General features: G+C 48.2%; 1 protein-coding gene across 1 annotated transcript in view; it reads left to right on the top strand.

Moving 5' to 3' along the window:
- The first annotated feature begins 8,903 nt into the window (after nucleotides 1–8,903).
- The window catches only part of pou2f2b (POU class 2 homeobox 2b), a 38,783-nt gene continuing 24,135 nt past the window's right edge, over nucleotides 8,904–23,551 (top strand). The window contains exon 1 of the mRNA XM_076152729.1: nucleotides 8,904–9,003. Within this exon, the coding sequence (XP_076008844.1) occupies nucleotides 8,904–9,003 (100 nt within the window). The remainder of the gene's footprint in view (nucleotides 9,004–23,551) is intronic.

Raw genomic sequence — 23,551 nt, 5'->3', positions numbered from 1 at the left:
TGTATCCACGTGTGTGTGCGCGCCTCTCTGTGCAGGCCTGTGTGTGTGTGTGTGTGTGTGTGTGTGTGTGTGTGTGTGTGTGTGTGTGTGTGTGTGTGTGCATTTGAACTAAAATCTTGCCCATTTTCTGTGAACAGTTGGGTGCATGTGTGGGTGTGTACAGGCGCGGTATGTTTCTTGATTCATTACTTCTGTTTGTATATGTGTGTGAACATTTGTGTGTGTGTGTGAGTTTGACCTTTTCTGGGCTTAAGTGTTAAGACTCAAATTCAGACATTTAGTTGATAGCATTTTCTTTTTATAGTCTCTGTACTTGACCAAATTGTGCTAACCTTTTCAAAAGTCATTTGCTGCTTTTGTGTCTTACTGTGCAGCTGAGTGCCTGGTACAACACACAATGTATGGACCATATGTAGCATTACTGTGTCGCAATTACTATTAACTCTCATGGTAGATCCACTTAAGATAAGTGCTTTCAAATGGCAAGAAAGGAAATCAACTATTGTCAGCGTCATGCAGAGAAAATAAAAACCGCATCCATAATGATGATGTAATGCTGCTAAGACATCAAATACATATACAATTTCTGGAGCGCTTTTTAATAATTAGATTATTATAGTGATCTGAAGCAGGCAGCAAAGATGACGATGACGGTGACTATGATATAAGATAGGAAATTGTTGACACTTCCGTGGTTTGATTTGACATTTGCTGCCGTTGGTTTGCTTCCACAGTAAATGTGAGATCACATATTATTTCACAGCGTGTGTGTGTTGTTTAGGCAATGAGAGACAAAGTAGTTAAGATGCATACAATGTGGTTTGCTGCTGTTTGCTTTGAAGTGATGGGGTCTTTGTTTGCTCTGGTGATAGGGATGGCCTTACACACACACACACACACACACACACATACACACACACACACACACACACATTTCAAAATGTCTACACATGTGAGATTACACATATGTGCCTCCACGGGCAACAAAGCTGAAACTGCCCTCTTTTTTAGATGAGAAGTACAAACCTGCAGACTCAGCATGCACACACACACCCACACAGAGATGGAGAGAGAGCGAGAGAGAGCGAGAGAGAGAGAGAGAGAGAGAGAGAGACCTGTCTTTATGCACATGTACACATATGATCGAGGCACAAATTCACAAACAATTCCACGCTGGCACTGTGCACCCACACTGTCCTTGGGTTTACAGACACCTCTCACACACACACTGGCCAACGAACACTTTGTCCAGCAGACACTAAAAACATAACCTTGACCTGTACTCCTGGCCTACAGTCTCATACATACTTCATGTGTTCACTCGGGGATGTCACACCCACTGTGAAGCACTTGTGAGCACATATTGATTACACCCATATTGAAGAATACAGTTTCATATCGGTGCACATTGTTGAAGAGCTTTGTCAGAAAACGAGACATCACCATTTGGAAAAGATAACTCACCTGCACACACGCAGCAGGGAATAGATGAGGGCGTTCATTTTAGTGGAGGGATTCAAGCTCTCGCTCGACAGAATTAAAATGAAAAATTAAACAAAACCTGCATTATGTAAATTAGCTTTTTTGGAAATTATCTCTTTTATTTTTACCCAAATGTGTGTCAATCTAAGAGTTAGACGCAGGCCTCTTCTCCATGATGGATCCTCACTGTCAAAGACAAATTCAGAGTAAATGTCTCGCTGTGGACTTCTACCTCGTGTCGCACTCTGATAATTTCCACAATATCCTCTGCAGCCCCCAGGGGCAGATTTTTTTCTTCCTCTTCCTCTCTCCATCCCCTCCTGTTTGTTTCTACCCCTGTAAAACGCTGGTTGCTTTGCTGAAATACTGCAGTGCTTTATCTGCCCTCTTTCCTCCCTTTAGTCCCTCTCTCGCTCTTTTTCCTCCCCTCTGTGTATATGTGTGTGTTTGTGTGTGAGTGTGTGTGTCGGGGGGGGGAGCATGTGGGGGGGGGGGGTTAGCAGAAGCAGCCGGGACCCAATGACGTGGGTGCGACATGTAACCGCGGTGCAGGAGAGGAAATCAATACATGAAAGGATGAGGAGCACTGGGGTGGATTACCGTCTGGGGCCCTGGCTACTGGAGGGATCGGGGGGGGTAGATGAGGCCTGGGGGGTTTGGAGTGAGTGTGTGTGTGTGTGTGTGTGCGTTGGAAGGGGGGGGCAGAGTGAGAGGCCAGATTGTCCAGTCGCCTCTCTCCTGCATCCCCTCCACCGACCAAGCGCAGTTTGAATCTTGACCCCTCCCATCATCCTTGCTTTGGCTTCTAAACACTGTTCAGTGCTACCATAGGTGAACCATCACCTCTACACACGCACACACACACACACACACACACACACACACACACACACACACACACACACACACACAGGTGCAGCAGTCTATAATGTTGAATGAATGCATACACAGCTCCCCGGCCATGGTTACGGCCACTGTGCACTAACACTGCTGATAACCCCACACTATCTGTATGGGGAATAATCGCCTGATATTACCAGTGTAAATTAAACAGCCCCCGGGAGAGAGAGAGCGTGTGTGTGTGTGTGTGTGTGTGTGTGTGTGTGTGTGTGTGTGTGTGTGTGTGTGTGTGTGTGTGTGTGTGTGTGTGTGTGTGTGTGTGTGTGTGTGTGTGTGTGTGTGTGTGTGTGTGTGTTAGTGTGTGTGTTAGTGTTAGGTGTGTTAGTGTCCTTTTCTCTGCGCGTGTGTATACGTTTATGTGTCTGCAGAGTGAGTTTGCCAGCATGTAAGTCTTCAGCAGCTTGCGTCCCCAGCCCTGCCACAAACCCAGATAATAAATATCTATAATAAATATCATTATTATTGGGCCAATCTCCCCCAATAACAGAGCCTCAGTGAAAGATGGCACGAGGGACCGAGCTGGATATTGGCAATATATCAGCATTGATTATTGAGAGTGCTGACAGAGAGAAGGAGGCAAAGTTAATAAAAACTAATAAAAAAAAGAGGAGGAATACAGAAAGAACAGCGGGTTTAGTTGGATCTGCTGCCTGTACGTTAAAAGGGATGGAGGATGGAGTGAAGGAAAGGAGATAGTGGTGTACAGTCATGATGTATGTGTGTGTGCGTGTGTTTGTCTGCATTGGCTGGCTTTTCTATGTGTGTGTGTCTCACAGTTCCACTTATCACTCTGGTGTCTGTGTGTATGTTTTTGTATAACTCTGAATCCACACATATTGACATGCCGGCATACATTTTTCTATATGCACCCACACGCTTTTGGATTGATGGAATCCTGGCTAGATCTGAAGTCTGTGGTCCGGATCCAGAGCTTGGACAACCTCACACTTTCTCACACATTGGCACTAATACACACAAACAGTACATAACCCACAACCTCCCCCTGACACACACACAAATACACACACAAGCCTCACCAACAAACAAACCTCATAAAAGCCCATGCATCATATCCATATTATCTTGACAAATCTATACATCATGTCAGAGCATGGCTTTATGTGAATATTACATCTTGCTGTGTGTTATTGGTGTGTGTGTGCAGAGAGGATATGAGAGGACTGCGTTGGTGGTTGGTGGTGGTGGGTTGAGACGGGATGGGGTGACAGTGAGAGAGCGTTGTCCATTCTAATAGGGCCTTGTTAGGCCGCTGACAGAGCCGGCAACACCACTGTTGGCTGCTATTGATTCCCGACCGACGCCGTTATTGATGAGTGAGAATTTAATTCAACTAGCTCGTTTGTCAACATGACATCACCATTTAACTACGACCATGACATGGGTGCAAACACACATGGGTGAGCCAGGGCACATACACACACACACACACACACACACACACACACAGCGAGAAAAGAAAAACCTGCGTGTTCAAACAACATACACACACGTGCTGAGTTTCATAAAGGCAAGAGAATCATTCATCCCTTTGATTTCTTCTGTATCATTTACAGTAAAAACAACCATTTTATTCAATAACCACACATAATGTTTTTATTCAGCCTAATCAATCATTAAAATGAATAACAGGCAATTACCAAGAGTGCAATAAACTATATGACTAATGCATGACCCATGTTTGACTAATGTATAGCCCAAGGATACAAGCGGCCCCTTCTGATTGGATAAATATTTCATTCCCCGTCCTGACCTGCAGCACACGACATGGGAAACACGCCGCGCCTCCATTTATCCTGCAATTATTGCCAGCCAGGAATTGAGCAAACTGCTTTCTATGAATATTTTGTTTGTGCTGAGTAGATAAGAGGTTCACACACACCAGAAAACAAGTTGACCAAATAACCTCAGAAAATCACTTTTTACCCCCAAAGGCAACAAATGTGCCATTTACATCAAATTAAAGACACAGATTCATATGTTTATGGGTCTAATATTAGGCTGTTCCCCATATTTGCAAAATTTGTATTTTCTACATGGAAGAAATATGTACCAACTACAGGTTTCTGATAAATGTGTATTTCATGCAGCAGAATTCCATTCCACCTGGAATCAAACTGGATTTCCATAAATTATCAATAAATAATTTCATTAATTTCACAGTAATGTCATAGATCTGATAGTTTTAATATGTTTGCATTAGATACATGTTGAATTTTGTTATGTACATCAGAATTTAAAATATAAACATAAATGAGAGCAAAGTAAAGTCAATTTTCGAGTCACAATTTTGAACAATTTTACAATGTTCCATTTAATTTCAGTATGTTTTCATTTTATTTCAATTAACCTTAAAGTGTGATGTAGCAAAGAGCTGGTTTTATAGAGGGCACTCACACAGCAATACAATCTTCAAATTGCAACGATAATGTTCACCTTCTGTACAATAATCACCTATAATCCCTCAACTTTAGTGGTAGTTTGCAGTATCCAATATTACATCCAATATAGTATTTCTATATCTGGAAAAAACAGCGGCAAAGAAAGAGAGAGAGACAATTTTGGAGGAGCATTTTTCAATACAGCAGGGGGAAGAAGCAGGCTGGAAAACAATGGAGCCAGCTATATATCTCTGTATGGATTGGGAGGCTTGATGGGGAGGGAGGTGGGCAATCAGGACCGTGTGGGCCCCCGATGAGAGCGGTCCAGCAGGGGTTATTGGCTAGAGCGACCCCCCAGGGGAGCTCTCTCTCTCTCCTCTACACTCTCTCTCTCTCTCGCTCTCTGTGTGTCCCGTGGGTCTCACCGGGGTCCCTGGGGAGTGAAGCTGCAGAGACGGATTCGCTGCAGGGGGCCCTATAGGCACCAAGGCAGGAACACACTGAGAGGGTCAGGTGTCCAAATTTAGACAGATGCAATCACAGAGAGAAGCAAGCCAAACAGACATAAACAAAGTCTGTAAGCATCACAGCCGCCTTTGTATTCTGCCTCCCAATGTTTACATTGTTCAACGCTATGTGAGCCTTTGTGGAGCACGATGAGAGGAAAATGTGTCTTAATTGGGCACAAAAACATCTAAATTCAGCGCTTTTTCATTTTAGTTTTTCTCATCAATAATCAAGTTGGTCTCCATCTCAAAAGTTTTGACTCTGACATCTGACACAATCATAATCTGCATACTGGAGAATAGCAGCTGAAACTCCTGCTGGCGTGTTTGTGTGAATACCTTTGTGTGTTTTGAGGTCTATACGTGTCAGGTAGAGGAAAAAGAAGAGTTGGTCCAAAAGACTGAGAGGAGGACGAAGGGGTTGGATGCTGTAGGTGTTAGCATCCCTCCTCCTCCTCCTCCCCGTCCTCCTCCACCCCTCCAACACCATCTTATTTTCCCCTCCTTCAATCTCGCACACCCTCCCTCCATCCTTCTCTTCCACAGACGCGCACAACCACACTACATTCTACAAGAAATAATTGCTTTTGTCTGGAAGGAGTGTAGGGAGGAGGGAAAGGGGGCGCGCATGGCTCCCTCTGTGGAGAGAAGGGGGTCTTTGAAGGACAACTAGTCACTTCTCCTCCCTCCCTTCCCTCCCCTCCTTATTTCCCCTCTCTCTTCCTTCTCACTCGCCTCCCCTTTCCCTCCCTCACTCTCACCCCTTGCTGTCCTCCTTCCCTTCCTTCCCTCCGTTCCTCCTCACTCGCTTCCTCCTCTCCTCTCCTCTCCTCTCCTCTCCTCTACTCCTTACAATCCATCTCTCCGGTCCGTCCTCCCCTCTTCACCTATATCTTCCGTCCTATCTCCTTGCTCCCTTCCATTCCCCTCCTCTCTCTGTTGTTGGACTTTCGGATGTCATCTGTCATACGTGAAGCGGAGGGAGAAGGACAATAAAACCTGGTTGTCAAGTACAGGGGAGGAGGCATTTTTCATAATTAGGACTATGGCAGTTTAGTGTGTGGAGATTTTAGAGAACAATGATTGAGAAAAGAGACGTGTGGTGATAAAAACAATCACAAAAATATATAGTTTATGTAGTTTTTTCTTGAAATAGGCCAAATCCCCTTTCAGTCTAAAGCAGGGGATGAAGATTTCTGGCCCAACAGCAGCAAAGGCCTCGCTCAGTCCTATTGATTTGCCGTATCGACTGCAATGTTTAAGGTATAGATTTTTCTATTTAAAAATCTATATTGACAATAATCTAGTGTGTAAGCGGCGGGCGTTGACTGATGCTGTTCTGTAATTGACATCGTGTAACGTGCTGGTGGGACAGAGGAGGCAGAGAGGGCAGGGGGGGCAGGGGGGTGCTGGGGAGGCCGGGACAAGAGATGGGGACCAGGGGTAGGAGAGAGGAGGAGGAAGGAGGAAGAGAAGGAGGAGGAGGAGGAGGAGGGAGGGCGCAGTACCGTTGATCACCTCTGTCATGGATGGAGCTCATCACCAATGCGCATCTGACACCTTGGCACCCTTACAGGAAGACTTGAATCTCACCTTTTTGCAATAACTGAACGCTTGTGTCGCTCTGGTTCACACATTTACACCTTTTCATAATGAAATCCCTCCAAAAAAGAGTTTTCAGTCTGATTATATCCTGGAACAACAATGGTCTCTTGCCTGAATAGCGTATAATGTTACACCTTATTAACCCAGCATACAGTTCACTTATATGCATGCTGTGGTATCCCGGTAGTGTGAAGCCCCTTTAGGTATCCATGGATCCTCTTATCGGCTCTCTCTCTCTCTTCCTAAACAGCCCGGCAGTAATGCACTGATCACCATTGGCATCATTATAGCCGGCATTATTAAGAGGGTGGAAAAAAAATCCAGAAATCAATACAGGATACCTTTTGCAGCGGTAGTGAAAACGAGGGAGAAGGAGGAGGAGGAGGAGAGGTAGGGTGGGTGGGTGGTAGGAAGGAGGGAGGGAGGGTAGGGATGGAGGGAGGGAGGGGAGGGAGGTGCGGGGGTGGGGTGGTGATGTGTGAGTAGTAGCGGGTCCTCTCTCGCCTCAATGTTGCGGCCAGCCTAGTGGCAGATCGCTACAATCCTGGAGGGAGCCGGGTCGAGTGAGCTATTGGGGTTCCCAAATAAACACGGGGACAACACAGACAGACACACAAAGACACACAGACGGATGGACGGACAGATAGGCAAGTGTTCCGACAAAACGTGACAGCGCAGCACGGATTCTATATACAGACGCTTTTCTTTTATATTCCCGTTGTTGTTGTGTTTCTAGTTGGGATTTTTTTTTTGAGGGGGGGCCGGGGTTATTTATTTATTTATTTATTTATTGATCGACCCGCTGTGTTTTATTTATTTGTTTGTTTATTTATCTATCTATCGATTGATTGCGTTTTAATTACTGCCTTGTGACAGCGAGTAAGGAGGAGGAGGAGGAGGAGGAGGAGGAGCGTCGAAGGGGCCAGCCGGAGCGCGCGCGTTGTGTGTGTGTGTGTGTGTGCGTGCGTGCGTTTTGGCGTGCGCGTGCGTGTGTGCGTGCGTTTGCGTGTGCGCGCGTTGTTTATTTATTTGCTGATTATAGCCTTTTTTTCCTTTAAGGGGAGGGGGGGGCGAGAGAGTAATGAAGCTGTTTTAAACGCGTGCCGCTGCTTTGTTACCGGCGGATGAACGTCTACGTAGCCTCCATGCAAAGAGCCGAGGACGGGGGAGCGCGTGCAGCTAGAGACCAAATACAATAGATCAAACCAAATACTACCACAGAAGAAGAAGAAGAGTCCAAATAAGACTTTAGAACTACACTGTCTCGTCTCGTTTCTACACGTATATATATATATCTATATCTCTGTGTATATATATATGCGTCATCGTTTTATTGTGGTGTTTTAAAATAGCAAAGCAGGATACCAAAGCTTCTTCTTCTTCTTCTTCTTCTTCTTCTTCTTCCTCGGCCGGTGATGCTGCAGGACAGGCTAGCGACTGTTCACACGCCGTCTCCACTTTAAACATTACTGAGGGCCTCTATGTTTACTCAAGGAGAACGCTAGAAGCAGGTGCACACACACTCTCTCTCATACACACAAGCTGGTGACTCGCAGCCTATTTTTTATTCTTAGTAGTATTATTATTACAACGCTACTTCAATAGGCCTGTAATTGTAACCTAACTTTTCATAGAAGTGACGCCTGATCTCCGCTCTATCCGTCTGTGTGTGTGTGTGTATGTGTGTGTGTTAGTCTGGATTGTAGCAAAGCCAAAAAAAACAACAAAACACACCGCTGCACTCAAGGGAACCATCGCACCATTAATGTTCTATGCATATTTACAACAAAAGTAACGCCGAGTCCACAAGTCCACAGATGTAAATAAAAGTGTGTCTACATGTGTACACACCACACGGCGAAGGTTGTGAGCTCTCCACGCCAAACACTCCCCCCGAGCTGTGTGACACACACACGGGCGAAGCTGCGGAAGGTTCAGGAGAGGAGAGAGCTGCTTGTTTCGGCACTTCTGTCGAATTATTTGCATCAGAACAAGAAGCCGGAGGAAGATCATGTTTGTCCCCTTGCCGGTGCCGTTCGTGTTTCAGAGAACCGCCGCTGACCTCAACGCCTGGCGTCTCAAGTCCCCCCTGGCTCTCCGCTCCAACTCCGGTAAGGCTCATCTTTCTTCTCCCTCTCCTCTTCCTCCTTCTCCTTCCTCTTCTTCTCTCCCCCCCGGTACACCTCCTCCGTGTCGGCCCGGACTGTGCCGAGCAGACCCGCCCCACCTCGCTCGGTGCCGGGGCACTTGCAGCCACCGAGAGCGGTCGGTCGGTCGGTCGGCGCGCACACACACCCACTCACACGCGTACACGCATTCACACACACTCCATCGGCTTCCTTTTGGAAAGCTCAAGCAAGGCTCCTTTTACTCTTTAAAAAAAATCAAAGATGTCCACAACGATTGAAAATATTTGTCGTTAAATGTCCCTTTGTGAAGCGGCGCGTCTCGGGCTCCAGCCGGCGCGGTTGCTTCGGTTTCCACGCCGCCCTATACGTTCCTTTCTCCGTGTATATTTTCCTCCGTCTCCGTCCCCGTCCTTCCACTCTCCTCCGCTCCCTGCGCCTGAGCCTCAGCCCCCGTCTCTCCCCAACTAGACTCTCGGCAGGCTGGGAATATTCATGCCAACTTATCGATCCTGCGGAGATCGATTCCTGGGCCGGTGGAAGCAGGGAGAGGGGGAGATAGAAGGGGAGAGAAGGTGCACGGAGGAGGACGGACGTACGAGGGGAGAGAGGAGAAACAACCTTATTCTCTAGGATCATTTCGTATTGTTTGTTTAATGTGCTTTATTTGGTGTTATTGTCTTAACGGCACGGAGCTCCCTGAGCAGCTCCTTGGCCGTTTGGACTGCTTAGCTCTGACGTGTAAACCGGTTGAGAACCGCTGGGCTCTCATCCTCGTAAACATCCCTGGAAAGAGACTTCCAGTGCCAGTACACATCTCCTCTGTCCCGTTACTGCATGTTAGAGCTGAGAGCGGATGGGCAGAGGGGAGTAGTGTGTGTGTGTGTGTGTGGAGGCAGAGACGGAGGGAGGGGAGGAAGGAGGAGGGAGGGTGCCGGTCGGCCGGCTGCTGCTGCTGCTGCTGGGGCGCCGGCTGCTGTTTCATCCCCGCTGAAGCGGAATAAAAGGACGCATGGTGGGAGCAGTCAGGCCGGCTTCCGTGTGTCACTCACTGTCGGTGTATGTGTGTGTGTGTGTGTGAGTGAGGGAGAAAAGCTCCGGCCCCCGTCCAGGTTGGACTGTTTTACTCAGACATGCAACAGCTGCTCGACCCCTTTCCTCTCTCCACGTCGTTCGGAGGGGGAAGGATGCGGTGCTTGCAGCTGAAGTGCTGCAGCAGAGGGCCTGACACGGAGAATCTGAGATAAACGGCTTGTTATTTTATGTGGAATATGTATGAAAGTCTTGGAGGTATGCGTGTATAACTTGCGTATGAGTGCGTAATGGTGCGTAAATGTAGCTGGTGTGCACCTTGCTCAGTGGCTGGGTTCTTAAAGGGCCAGGCACCCTCTTTAGTGCACAGCTCCCCCTCTTCATATCCAGATGAGTTCAAGTCCATTTGATACCCAGAGATGCCAGACACGCACCTTTACTCCACATAGTCAGTCAACAGGTCGCACCATGTGACAGAGGAGGGACAGGTGATAGCAGGGAAGAGAGGAAAAGAGGGTAGAGGGATGAGGAGGACCTGTTAACTGCCATATCTCTGGAGATATACACACAGAAGAGAGGGGAGAGGTAGGTAGGAAGGAAGGAAGGGGGGTTGGGTTGGTTGGAGAGAGGCCGAGGAGAGGGAGCGGGGACCAGGAGGAGGAGTTTGGTGCGGCGCTCGTTGAAAAATGGCGAATGTCAGAATGAGATAAAAAAAAAAATGTGGAAAGAGAGCCAGAGAGAGAGAGAGAGAGAGAGAGAGGGAAGCGGGTGAAAGTAAGAGTAGATGACAGTGTGAAAAACGAGGAGGGAGAGGAAAACCCAGTTTGAGCTTGAGAGGTGAGAGTAAACCACAGATGAGCCATTATGTTTCTGTGTCCCAGGCCGGGGCCAGCATCTGAATAAGCAGGCAAAGTGATGGGAGGTGTGTGTGTGTGTGTGAGCGGGCTGCTGGCTACCTGAGATGCAGAGAGATAACGGTGATTCACAAGGCTATGCTGATTTTAGTCCTGCGTGATAACGGCACTGGTGATGTCCTCTTCACACACTCACAGGTGTTGTTGCGGTGAGGACGCGGGTCAGTCTCAGCAGTCCAGGGACACCAGAGCATCAACGTATTCCCAAGCCACTCACACACACACACACACACACACACACACACACACACACACTTGCTCATATGTTGCCTTGTAGGGCTCTTGACTGAAGCTCTCAGTTAACTTGTCTCTTTGACTGGCAGCGGCTCCATGACTCCTTTGAGTAGGAGCTCTCCGCAGGGTCAGAGGTCACGGCAGGGGTGTTTGACTCAGCCCCACCTGACCCTCCTGTGCCCCCAGTGTGTTCATTCTCTTTCATGTAACAACAGGCCTCCAGCACTCACACAACCCCTGTGGGGCTGGTAGGCACACACACACACACACACACACACACACACACACGTGTACAGGCACATTGTCATGAGATACAGACCATCATATAACATAAAACAAGCATGTTGGGCCGTTTTCTGCCTGGATGGTGAGCAGCTCTAACACATCCAGGTTTTGTTCTATTTTTAATGGCATTGTGTCTGTGAAGGTACAGGTCAGGGCCGCTGTTATTTGAACTGTGTGTGTGTGTGTGTGTGTGTGTGTGTGTGTGTGTGTAGTGTAGTATAGTAAAGTGGTTTGTGAAGCCATCAGCATTAACTGGTGTATAAAACTTTAATGGGACATACAGGAGAAACCACAGGTTTCCCACACAGCACAGGGTGTGAGATGATATGATATGATGGGACATGAGGATACTTGAGACTACTTGTCTCTCTCTCCCTCTCTCTCCCTCTCTCCCTCCGTCTGTCTCCCTCTCTCTCTCTCTCGCTTTCCTCCTCTTCCTCGCTTTCTCACACACACCTAGGGTCAGTTCATCTGGACTATGCACCTTCTGTCACACACCATTAAACACCATCGCCTAACATATACAGTACAATCTCTCTGTCTCTCACAAGCTCTCGCTCTCGCTCTCACACACACACACGCACACACACACCTACATTCACACTTCCAGACTAATAGTTCACATGTGTTTTTAAGACGTTGCCCGAGTGTTTGCATTTGAAACAAAGTGTGATTAAGTGTTGCAGTAAGGTATTCAGTCTTTGCATTGATCACCACGCCTGGAGTCTTTCATCAAAGCTACCTGCTTATTGTCAAGACGTGCGCGTCTGTTTGTATGTGTGTGTTGCTGCCACGTGTCTTTGATTGCTATATTATTTGAGACCACGCATGTTCTTCCCCATTTGCTTTCTGTGCGCGGCACGTGTGTGTGTGTGTGAGACAGAGAGAGAGAGAGAGTCTATGTTCACAAGCATGGGAGCATGTGCAAAGCAGTGTGTGTGTGTGTGTGTGTGTGTGTGTGTGTGTGTGTAGGTATAGATCGGTGTGTGGAGGGGAGCGTGCAAGTCGCAGTGTTAACATGATTGCAAATGACAAAATGTCAACCTGGGTTTGTTAGCAACATAATGGGGAATCAATAGACACGAGAAAGATGTCAATACTACATGCTTTATTGCATTAAGCTACCTCTCTCCTTCTCTGCAGCCCTCTCTCTCTCTCTCTCTCTCTCTCTCTCTCTCTCTCTCTCTCTCTCTCTCACTCTCTCTCTCTCTCTCTCTCTTTCTCTCCTCTTCTTTCCCCTTTTCCCTCCCACTCCCTCCCGCTCTCTGTCACAGCAGAATTCATACCCTCTCTCTCTCTCCCTCTCTCACTCTCTCTCTCCCTCCCTTCCTCCCTCCCTCCCTCTCTCTCTCCCCTCTCTCGCTCCCTGTGGTAGTAGAATTAGATTGCAGCATATGAGCCAGCCGCTGGGCTCTGAATGCAGCAGGCTGACGGCAGAATGCTTCAGGAGCTAATGGGCGATGGGGTTTGGCTATTTATATTGAATCACACAGATACCTTTGTCACAGTTTGACAGTGTGATGAGGCCCACAGGAGCCAGAGCAGTGACATCTTGTGTGTGTACAGATTGTATATATGTAGACACACACTCTCACACACACATCCCCCAGTATTTGAAACCCGCTCCACAGACCTGACCGCTGTAAGACTGATTGAAAGGAGGATACAGTGCGTTACACTAACTCCGGCCGTTTGTTCACAGTAATGTAGCGTGTAATAGTACCTGCTCCTGAGGCGCCGCAGGTACAAATATGCATCACAAATCTATAGAATAAAAGTGTGTTTAATAAATGAGGCGGTATGGATTATGGTAAGTGTGTGATATCAACGTTAGTACAGCAGTGCAGGGTTGAAAATTCATTTTAATCCCATTATCTCTCCCCCACCTATTCATGCCTCTGTGTAGGTGGATGCTGTATGTATTTATATTAGGCCTGTGTGTGTGTGTGTGTGTGTGTGTGTGTGTGTGTGTGTGTGTGTGTGTGTGTGTGTGTGTGTGTGTGTGCTGGTTGAGACTAATGTAGTATTAATGCTGATGAGGTCCCAGAGCTCGTTAGCAGTGAGTGGTATTGAGTTTCTCCCAGGGAACACGACACACACACACACTCACTCGCACGCACGCGCACACACACACTATGCAGCCTGCCCTCATCGACCATTAGCGTATTAATAACAATTACCACACTCAAATTATATAAACGCATGCACGCACACACACACACACACTCGCACTCTCAACCAAACAATGACCTTCAGTTTTTTGGCACACACACACACACACACACACACACACACACGCTCCAACATGGACACAACAGGCCGGCATCAAAATTCATGCAAACATATTCATGTAAAGAGCTGGAAGTGGAGCTCCTATAGCTTTAGACACAATAATAATGTTACAAACAGATCTGGAGAACAGAAACGCGCAGATACACACACACACTCACACACACACTGACACGGAGGAATAATTTGCTGCAGTTGGTCAGTGTGTGTCCAGTGAAATCCAGCAGGGCATTAGTCCTAATCAGAGGCTGTGTGAGCAGGCCACTTAATCAGACCTATCACCTAGAGAACACACGCAGAGAGGGAAAGATCGAGGAAGCGCGTGTGTGTGTGTGTGAGAGAGGAGGGGGGTAGCAGTTAATCAACACATCAGCAGGAATAAACACATTCAAACCACCTGACTCCCTCCTGGTTATTGATTTATCCCTCTCGCTCCGTCGCTGGTTGCCTCTCTCGCTCTCCTTTCGTCAACGTACAGAAAACGCGGGCGCAGGCAGCCGGTGTACGCTTGACCTCTGAGTGGCGAACATCATGTCGCACTCAGCCCCTGGACTTACCTTGTGTGTGTGATCAGGAGTGGAGTGGCCCGACGCCGTATGCCACCAATCACCCCCCGGATCACACCAGGCTGTCAAAACAAGCTTTCCCCAACTCCCGCCGTCCCTCTCCCACACTTGATGAACCTGATTCCAGATTCCTGATTTATACAAACGACTTCTCTAAACCTCGACACATTCCTGCCGTCTAAAGGAGGACACATGCCCCCTCCCGACGCCTCTCATAGTACATTTCTTCATAGTGAAAGATGCAAGCCCGAACAGTCTATCGGGCGGCCATGACAGCGCTCTCATAAACGGAACAATGTGTTTTCTCCGACCGCTGTCCCTTTTTTTTTGTGTTGTTGATTGCCGGCAGCTGTCACCCCTGGCACCCTGCTCATGTGCCGGTACATTTAGATAATAAAAAAGACCAATAAAATCCGGGGGGTTTGATTGGGTGTCTCCCCTTAGCCCGACAGAGCGGCCGCCCTAAATCAGGGGTCCTTCTCTCCATTTCATTTAGCTGATAAGATTTATGATAATGAAGGGCTCCTATTAACCTTTGGGGTTCCTCCGCTGTCCTTCAGACCCCAACACACACACACACACACACACCCTTCTCCAGTAAGACTTGAGGGTCGGATGAGAGCGAACACATCTGGCTTGAGCGCTGTCACATTTTTTACTGGTGGTAGAGAACACACACCCACACACACACACACACACACACACACACACACACAGACACACAGACACACACACACACACACACACACACACACACGTAGACACACAGGCTCTCCAAAAGCAGTTCAGCCCCCTTTTGAGAGAGTTGAATGCATGTTTAATCTCCCTCCTCTCTTTCTCCTCCGCGGCTCTTTCCCCTTTTCCTTTATCCCCTCTATCCTTCCTGCTCTCTGTCGCTCTCTCGGCAGGAGCGCTCTGTTCTGAAATTAATCTGTTGTACTCCGCCACCTCTTCTCCCTCTTCTTGCTCCCTCGTGCAATCTCTCTCTCTCTCTCTCTCTCTCACTCTGCCTTCTCTTTTGTAAGTGCGGAGTCCCTCTCTTTTTCTCATCGCCGGGGATATTAGAAAGACTCCAGGGTGAAAGGAAAGTAAGAGGTACGGAACAACCGGAGCGCCGGCAATTATTGATATTAAACTTCTCAAATATATTCTGCCGGGCTTCTTTTTCAGGCGGGGAACATGCATTATTGATCAAAGAAGTAGTTGAGACGGCTTCAGCCAGTTCCTAATTACTCTAGTTGGGCTCTGCTCTCCTCTTTCGCCGCATCTATCCATACCTAGCGTTTGGAAAGATTAGGATGGCGGGTGTGTGTGTGGGGGGGCAGAGGGGTAGGAAGGGACGCCCCTCCTTCCTCTGTACATGGGCTGCACCCCTCTGTCCCTTTGTCTGCTTGTAAAAGGGGGGATGAGGGAGGAGGCGCAGAGAGTGTGTGTGTGTGTGTGTGTGTGTGTGTGTGTGTGTGTGTGTGTGTGCGTGTGTGCGTGTGTGCGGGAGGAGTGACTAAGTGACCCCTCTCTCCCCTTTCTTTTGACGCTTCCATGTTCTGTCCATTTTGTCCTGCACGTCCCTCTCCCTCCCTCCGCTTTCATCCTCTTTCGTTCCCCCTTTTTCAGCCTGGTTAAGTCGCCATGGCTGTTGGCCTCATATGTCCTGCTCTCTCTCTCCCCCTCTCTCTCTCTCTCGCTCTCCTCTCCCTCTCCTTGTCTGGCCGCGTCTTTGGCAGCAGCAGCCTGGTTGCCAAAGTGTCTGCAGGACACATTAAGGCCCATAAAAGCCTGGTCTGCGGTCGCACTCTTAACCACCAGTCAGAGGTAGTGTGTACAAAAGTGACTTTAAATGAGTCCGTGATTACCCCGGTACATGGAGAGACACTGAAGTGGCCAAGAGAGTGCGAGACGAGGCCTTGGTGGCACAAAGAGGGAGAGGAAGAACGCCTCCCCGCCGCATCTTCAGCCTCTTATGGGAGAAATTGAACAGAGACAAAGATTTGTTTCTATCAGAGGAGGAAAGAGCTAACAAAGCTACCTGATTGGAACAGATGAGAAAAGTTGGAGCCCAAATATCCCCCCCCCCCCCACCCCACACACACACACACACACACACACACACACTACCACCACCCCCGCCCATCCCGGTCAACCCGCTTCCTAATTGGCCACATGCTGCCTTGAGTGACAAGTGTAATCATCAGTCAAATTATGATGGGGGTAGGAGAAGGAGAGGTGTGTGTGTGTGTGTGTGTGTGTGTGTGTGTGTGTGTGTGTGTGTTGGGGGGTGGGGGGTGAGAAGGGGTTGAAAGGAAGTGCTTTGATCAGAGATAGAGAGGGGGCGAGCGGGCAAACAGATAGAGCTACATGGAAACCTGCTGTCCACACACCTGCTGCTTCATAGAGGGACAACATCAGCTCGCTCACACACCCACGGGTCCAAACACAAACATTCACACACACCCACACACGCACTTTTCGATTTGATTTTGAGTCGATTGATGATCAAGTGTAAATCAGATCAAAGGTGAAACTTTGCCACAGCCCAGAGCGGCACAATGAGGCTCTGGGCGTCTGTGTGTGTGTGTGTTAGCAGCAGTACAGGCCACGGCCCGCCTGTTATATCTGGCCGTGCTTTGTTAGCGGTAGCAGATGTTGGCCGTCCGGCTTGGCTAACGAGGTTTTGCGGTAATTAGGAGTGCTGATGAAGCGCTTTGATTCTCCGGCTGCAGCGGCTCGCTCATTAGCGGCTAGCTAGCTAGCGCTGCAGCAGGCGCTCCAGTCACATCCTATTAGGCGGCTCAATGTACACACTGAATTAGGAGCCGGAGATTAAGTGGGGATGAAAACTGTCACACACACACACACACACACACACACACACACACACACACACACACACACACACACGTATAAATGAAGGCTGCGTCAAAGAGAAACATGCTTATACTTTTGTAAAGAGTTTAGAAGCGTGGTGAAGTGGTGTCACACATGAACTCTGGGCCTTCACTGCACACACAGCAAAGCAAAGCAAAGCAAAGCAACGCATCCTTCACATTTATGCATGTGCAGAGAATATCAAGTGCATCAAGCAAACAAGAATATCGACAGAATTTAGTTCAAAAGGCAGTTTTAATGAAACAGACTTCTGAGTGTGCCGGTCAGAATAAAAGACGCACATAGACACAAAGAGGAGGAGAGAGGGAGCGAGAGGGAGAGAGGGAGAGAGAGAGACACACACACATACACACACACATCTCTTTTACGTGCACAAATCTCTCAATATCTGAGCTCAGGCTGTGGTGTTTATCAGCATTTACTACAAATAAGCAAAATAAAAACACAACCTTGAAATAACTCTGATCCCACTTTTGCTCTCTCTCTCTCTCTCTCTCTCTCTCTCTCTCTCTCTCTCTCTTTGGGTTCTATACCTCTGGGTGCGTCAATACTCTCTCTCTCTCCCTCTCTCTCTCTCTCTCTCTCTCTCTCTCTCGCTCCCTCTCTCGCTCCCTCTCTCTCTCCCCGCTCCTCGTCTTTTGTGTGATGGAGTGATTATTGAGGAGATGGCTCCTGTGTTTAACACGGGTTGATGAAGTCTGCCTTTGTCTGTCGGCGCTGCCCTGTCGCAACCGGGACACCGCTTATAGCAAAATCAATACGCAGAGTGGGAGAGAGAGGGAGGGAGAGGGAGAGGGAGAGAGAGGCCGAGGGGAAGCGGGGAGGGAGTGTTAAAAGGTAGATAAATGCAATGAGACAGAGGAGGGAGAGGGAGACGGGATGAGGAGGAACCGGAGAACTGGAGGAAAATTTAATACTTGACTCGGCAGCTGAAATGAAGCGAGAATGAATGGCTGCTGTCACTCTTTGTTTCTGCCTGAGTGTAAATCATGCTAATACGCATGTGTTTGTCTTGCCTGTGCGCGGCCTTGACCAAGGGGAGCTGGTATCACTTGTGGTGTGTGTGTGTGCATGTGATTGTTTAAGTGTGACAGTCTATATGTGTGTGTGTGTGACTGTACGTGTGTGTGTGTGTGTACACCAGTAGAACAGGACGGCGGCACTATCTGTGTCTCCTGTGTGTGTGTGTGTGTGTGTGTGTGTTGGTGCTCGTGTGTATGAGCTCGCTTCGTCTCCTTCCCCACTCCCCAGAGCGGAGCCCCGGTGCGAAGAGGAGAGGGAAGTGTAGGAGAGGGAGAGGGAAGGTGGGACGAGGAGAAGTAGAGGTGTTGGGGGAGCAGTTGTGTGTGTGTGTGAGAGGCACAGCTGGGAAATGAGAAATGCAACCCCCCCCCCCCCCCCCTCTCTCTGTATCACCACCTTACACTCACACACACACACACGATCCCCATCTCTTTATCCTCCCCTCAGGAAAGACGGGGTGGGGGTGTGAGGGGTGAAGGGAGGGAGGGGGGGAGGAAGAGATGGAGAAGGGGACAGATAGCGGCATTAAAATTCATGGCTTCTTTTTTTTTTCCCCCCTTCTGCTGAAAATCAATAGTGTTTACTATGAATGAGTGGAACAGTGGACAACGGACGGTGGCGGTGCCAGGGGGACGGTGTGAGAGAGAGGGGGGGGGGGGGGGGGGGGGCTGACAGAGGAGGAGGAGAGAGAGAGGGGGATTGAGAGGAGAGGAGCAGGAGCAGGAGGAGGAGGAGGAGGAGGAGGAGGAAGGGTGACTTTACTGGGATAGGCAGAAGCACCAGAGGGCCAAGGTTAAAGACGAGTAGGGGCCGAGAGAAGGGGGGGGGGTTAGAGAGAGAGAGAGAGAGACTTTTCTGACTTCTGTATCCCCCATTCTGTGCTTTACTGGATGTGTGTGTCTGCATGTGTATGTGTGTATGTGTGTATGTGTGTGTGTGTGTGTGTGTGTGTGTGTGTGTGTGTGTGTGTGTGTGTGTGTGTGCGTTAATTGGCAGCCCAGAAACACCACAGACATGTTATCAGACAAGCAAACACATACAGGCACACACGCACACACGCACACACGCACACACTCACACTCACTCCCGTGCAGTTCACTCTGAGCTGTTGAGCAACTCTGACCCTGTTTCCTGCTGTTGAAAGCCTGGAAGTTCAGGATGGCTTAGCAGTGTTTTGATTAAGCTCGGTCTGTGTGTGTGTGTGTGTGCGTGTACGCGTGTGTATGAGTGTGTGTGTGTGTGTGTGTGTGGCACCACTCTATCAAAGAGGAAATAACTATGTTTCTCTCCCTGTTTATTTCATTATTTATCTACTGGTTGTGTCGGTGACGTGTTTCGTACAAATCAAAGCTTTAAGAAAAAAACATTGATGTCCTTTTCTGTCAACTAAACGTCTGGCAGCGAGTTGAAAACGGATCATTTAAAGTTTGACCACATCTCTAATCTATAGGAGAGTTGTGTTTTCCTTTTTTTTTTTTGTTCTTTAGCAGAATAAATGAGCTTTTCTTCACATGTGGCACCTACGTTGGGGCAATAATGTTTTTATAAAGGAAGCATTTTGATAATTAAGTAGTAATGTCTCGAGAAAATAGGTCAACGTGCTGCAAGAATTAAGTTGAAATGTAGGGAGAATTTCATTTCCTGTAGCACTTAAAGTAATCCGGCTGATCTCGACAAATTGCCACTTTTTCCCCTCCAAATATCACATCTATATTCTTGAAAAATCTCTTTTTTTCGGCCCCTAATTCCGTCTCATAAGCAGATTCTTATCAGATTCTCACCATAAATCTGTTTGTTTGTGCTGCTTTGTCTGTATATCCACCGTATAGACGCTCCTGCCACAGTGCACATACTGGTGTGTTTGTGCATTGTCGTGTGTGTCTATGTGTTCATGTGTGTGTGTCTGTGTGTTAGTGAGCCATGCACAGGGGGTGATATATATTCAGTCGTCTCATGCATTATGGAGCGAGCAGGTGAGAGCGTCTAAATGTGAACTGCTGGTATGTGGAGGGTTCAGGGCCAATCTCAACCAAAGCCTTTTGTATTAGCATAGCATCTCCATTTCAAATCGCCCCGTCAGAATCCAGCACCATGATTTATTCAGCACCAGATATTGATCACATATTACGCATACATATAAAATCTATATTGCATACGGAATTCCAAGCCTTTTGATGTGTGTGTGTGTGTGTGTGTGTGTGTGTATGATATTGCCGCATGCAGAATGTGTCTGTTTGTTATGTGCATATATCCCCCCAAACGCCTCACTAATGCAGAAATATATTTGTGTTTGTCTGGATATTTGATGTGTTGATGGTGTGCGGTGATGTCGGCCAGTCGCGGGGGTGAGGAGCTGAGAACTGATGGTCACAGGAGAAGACGGAGGCAGTGAAAGTGTATCCATTCAGTGTGTGTGTGTGTGTGTGTGTGTGTGTGTGCCAGGTTCAGGAAGGTGCAGCAGCTGGTTCTGTCTTGTGGGTGTGGGCCTGGTGTTCTTTGCTCCTCTGCCTCAAAAGTGTGCGTTCTCAAAGCACTTCCAGCTTCTCAGTGGAAATGACCTCCAAGCTCCAATATACATTAACAACCCGACATTCCACCACTCCAGCGTCCCCCTTTTGTCCGTCAAAATGTTTTTCCATCAATATTTCTCCATGTGTTAAAGCGGAGACCTGAGGCCAAGCTATGCCTCTTTATCATCTGCTGGTTTTTACCATCATGGCGGCGCACTAAATCTCCCCCCTCTCCCTCTCTCTCCCTCTCTCTCTGTCTAAATGACTGGAGTGGATGAGAGGTCAGCGTGTGTATGGGGGAGGAGGACAATGCGGGCTTTAGCCGTGATGGCGCTCGCTTTTTCACCCCTTTTATGAGCGCGTGGGCGGCTCGTTTCGCCATACGGGATGTCGGGGTAAAAGGTAAGAGGGCAATTGAACTTCTCTCGGGAGAGAGAGAGAGAAAGAGAGAGGGAGAGCTGGTTTGGTGTTTCATTGGCTGTTTTTCCTCCACCTCCTTTTTTCCAGCATCCTGTCTTGTCCACCTCTCTCTCTCTCTCTCCCTGTCTGTCTGTCTGTCTGTCTGTCTCGTTCTCTCTCTCTCTCTCGTTCTCTCTCCCTCTCAGTACTCTGTTCCCTTAGCGACCGTTTCCAAGGTTCCTATTCCCAAGGGCTGGAGGAGGGCTCTAGTGATGTCATGCATGCATAACTCTACACCTGTAATTTGTGTCCAGTGCTCTCTTTCTCTCTCTCTCTCTCTTTTCAAACTTGTCCATTTTTGTCTTCCCCCCCAGCACCCCTCCCCCTCCCAACACACACACACACACATTTTTCCACTACTTTGACTGACTTTGTCCTCGAAAGAAATGCAGCTTTTCAAACTCATACTTGCGCGTCGTTCAGGTGGTTTTGTTTGGCCGTCGAGCAGCAGCGTCTCTTATCTTTTCACTCGCTGTTAAGGGAGAGACAGTTGAGCTGCCCTCTGTCCACAGTGTACATGACTCTCTACATCTGCTCCATGTTTAAAAGGTCATTTGTCAAACCTGACATTTTCTGCCCTTACCAGGTTTCCTCAGTATCCAGCCCGGCTCCCCATTCAGCCTGCACGCTTTTCCATCTATTTGTTTGTGTTTGTATAAACCTTTTCTGACAATAGGTTCCTCTTCAGTGTCAAAAGGTATAGAGAGTATGAGGATGAATTCTATCATCTTGTTATGTTCAATAAACTTAGGGAATGACAGATGTGACCTCCTATTTGCGTGAGTGCATGTGTGTGCATTGTGTGTGCATGTGTGTGTGTGGGTCTGTGGGTCTGGGTTGCCAGGGTAATGGGGCTGAGGATCCCAAGAAATGTAACTTGCAACCGGAAATATGGCGAGTGGGTACTTGTGCAAACTCAATGGGGTCTGATTAGGGATTAGTGTGTGTGTGTGTGTGTGTGTGTGTGTGTGAGAGTGTGTGTGTGTGTGTGTGTGTGTGTGTGTGTGTGTGTGTGTGTGTGAGAGTGTGTGTGTGTGTGTGTGTGTGTCTGCCAGCAGGATGCTTTTACTCAGCACAGGTTGTCTCTCCTGTTTCCCTCTGGATCCCTTTGGTGCCACCCTTATTCCTCCATTTTGGTTTTTGTCAAACAAAAAGATAGCCCACAACAAGCCCCCCTACCTGAGCACTACCCCCATCCCAACACACACACACATACCATTCCCTTCTCTGTGTGTATCTGTGCGTTGTGGCAATCGGAGGGCACTGGTGGGCTTGTTGAATGAACTCTGTGGTTGCCCTGACAAATCAATGATAAAGAGTAATGACATCAAGAATGTAATGTATCTCCTTGGGCTTTCATTGACTCTCTCCCTCTCTCTCTCCCCCCCCCCCAACCCCCCGCCCCCACCCCCTCTCCCTCTCTCCACATCACTTCTTACACTTTATTTCACCTTCAGCCTTTGACTTCACTTTGCACCATAAATTATGTTTCTCTCTTTCTTTGTTTGTTGTTCTATGTATCTTTTATCTCTGTCATTTGTTTCTCCCTCTCTCTCTCCCTCTCCCTCTCTCTCTCTCTCTCTCTCTCTCTCTCTCCCTCTCCCCCTCTCTCTCTCTATTGATCCAGTCATAGTTTTCTCAGTCTTCACAGTACTGGGCCGCTCTAATCAATACAGATAATTGTCTGCTCTCTCTCGATGCCAAACATAGTCTCCCCCTCTCCCTCCCTCCCTTTTTATCAATGAACCCCGGTCTTCCCTCACCCCTCCTCACCCGCCCCGCCCTCCCCCACCAGACGGGGATTCCCCCTCCCCTAATGACGAGAGATAACCTGCTTTCTTTACCGATTTTCTCCCCTCTCCCCCCACACCCCTGCCTCACCCGCTCCCTCCCTTTCCTCCCTCGTTCATCGATTACCGTGAGAGTCGGGGCCCGGCCCGCCCGCCCTGCAGATGTAAACACACACAGCGCTGGTTTTGTGGTTTAGTAGCCGTTCGACTGCTCCCCGTGTGCGGCCCTGCTGGTTAATCAGTGAGATTCAGAAGATTTCATCCAGTTACGGCGGCTTTTGATCACGACTCAGACACGAGGTCATCAATAAGAACACGCTTTGCATTCATTAAACATCTACAAACATGACCACACATCTCTCCCATTCAGCATCCTGGCTCTTTAGAAGGTTGCCGTCCATAGTCTGACTGATCCATTGTCTCCATCCAGGTTTAACGTGTTGATTTGAACGTGCTGCTGCTTGATAATAATACCTTTTGGCATCACATTTGGATTAAAAAACAGAAAAATCGATATGATAACCCAAAGAAATGGAATATTAGAG

The sequence above is a fragment of the Genypterus blacodes genome, unplaced genomic scaffold (assembly GCF_046128005.1).
Source record: "Genypterus blacodes isolate CSIRO-AG114 ecotype Tasmania unplaced genomic scaffold, CSIRO-AGI_Gbla_v1 ptg000057l_1, whole genome shotgun sequence".
In the NCBI taxonomy this organism is placed as follows: Eukaryota; Metazoa; Chordata; class Actinopteri; order Ophidiiformes; family Ophidiidae; genus Genypterus; species Genypterus blacodes.
Note: the sequence above shows the minus strand (reverse complement) of the source record. Positions and strands in the feature narration are given on the sequence as shown.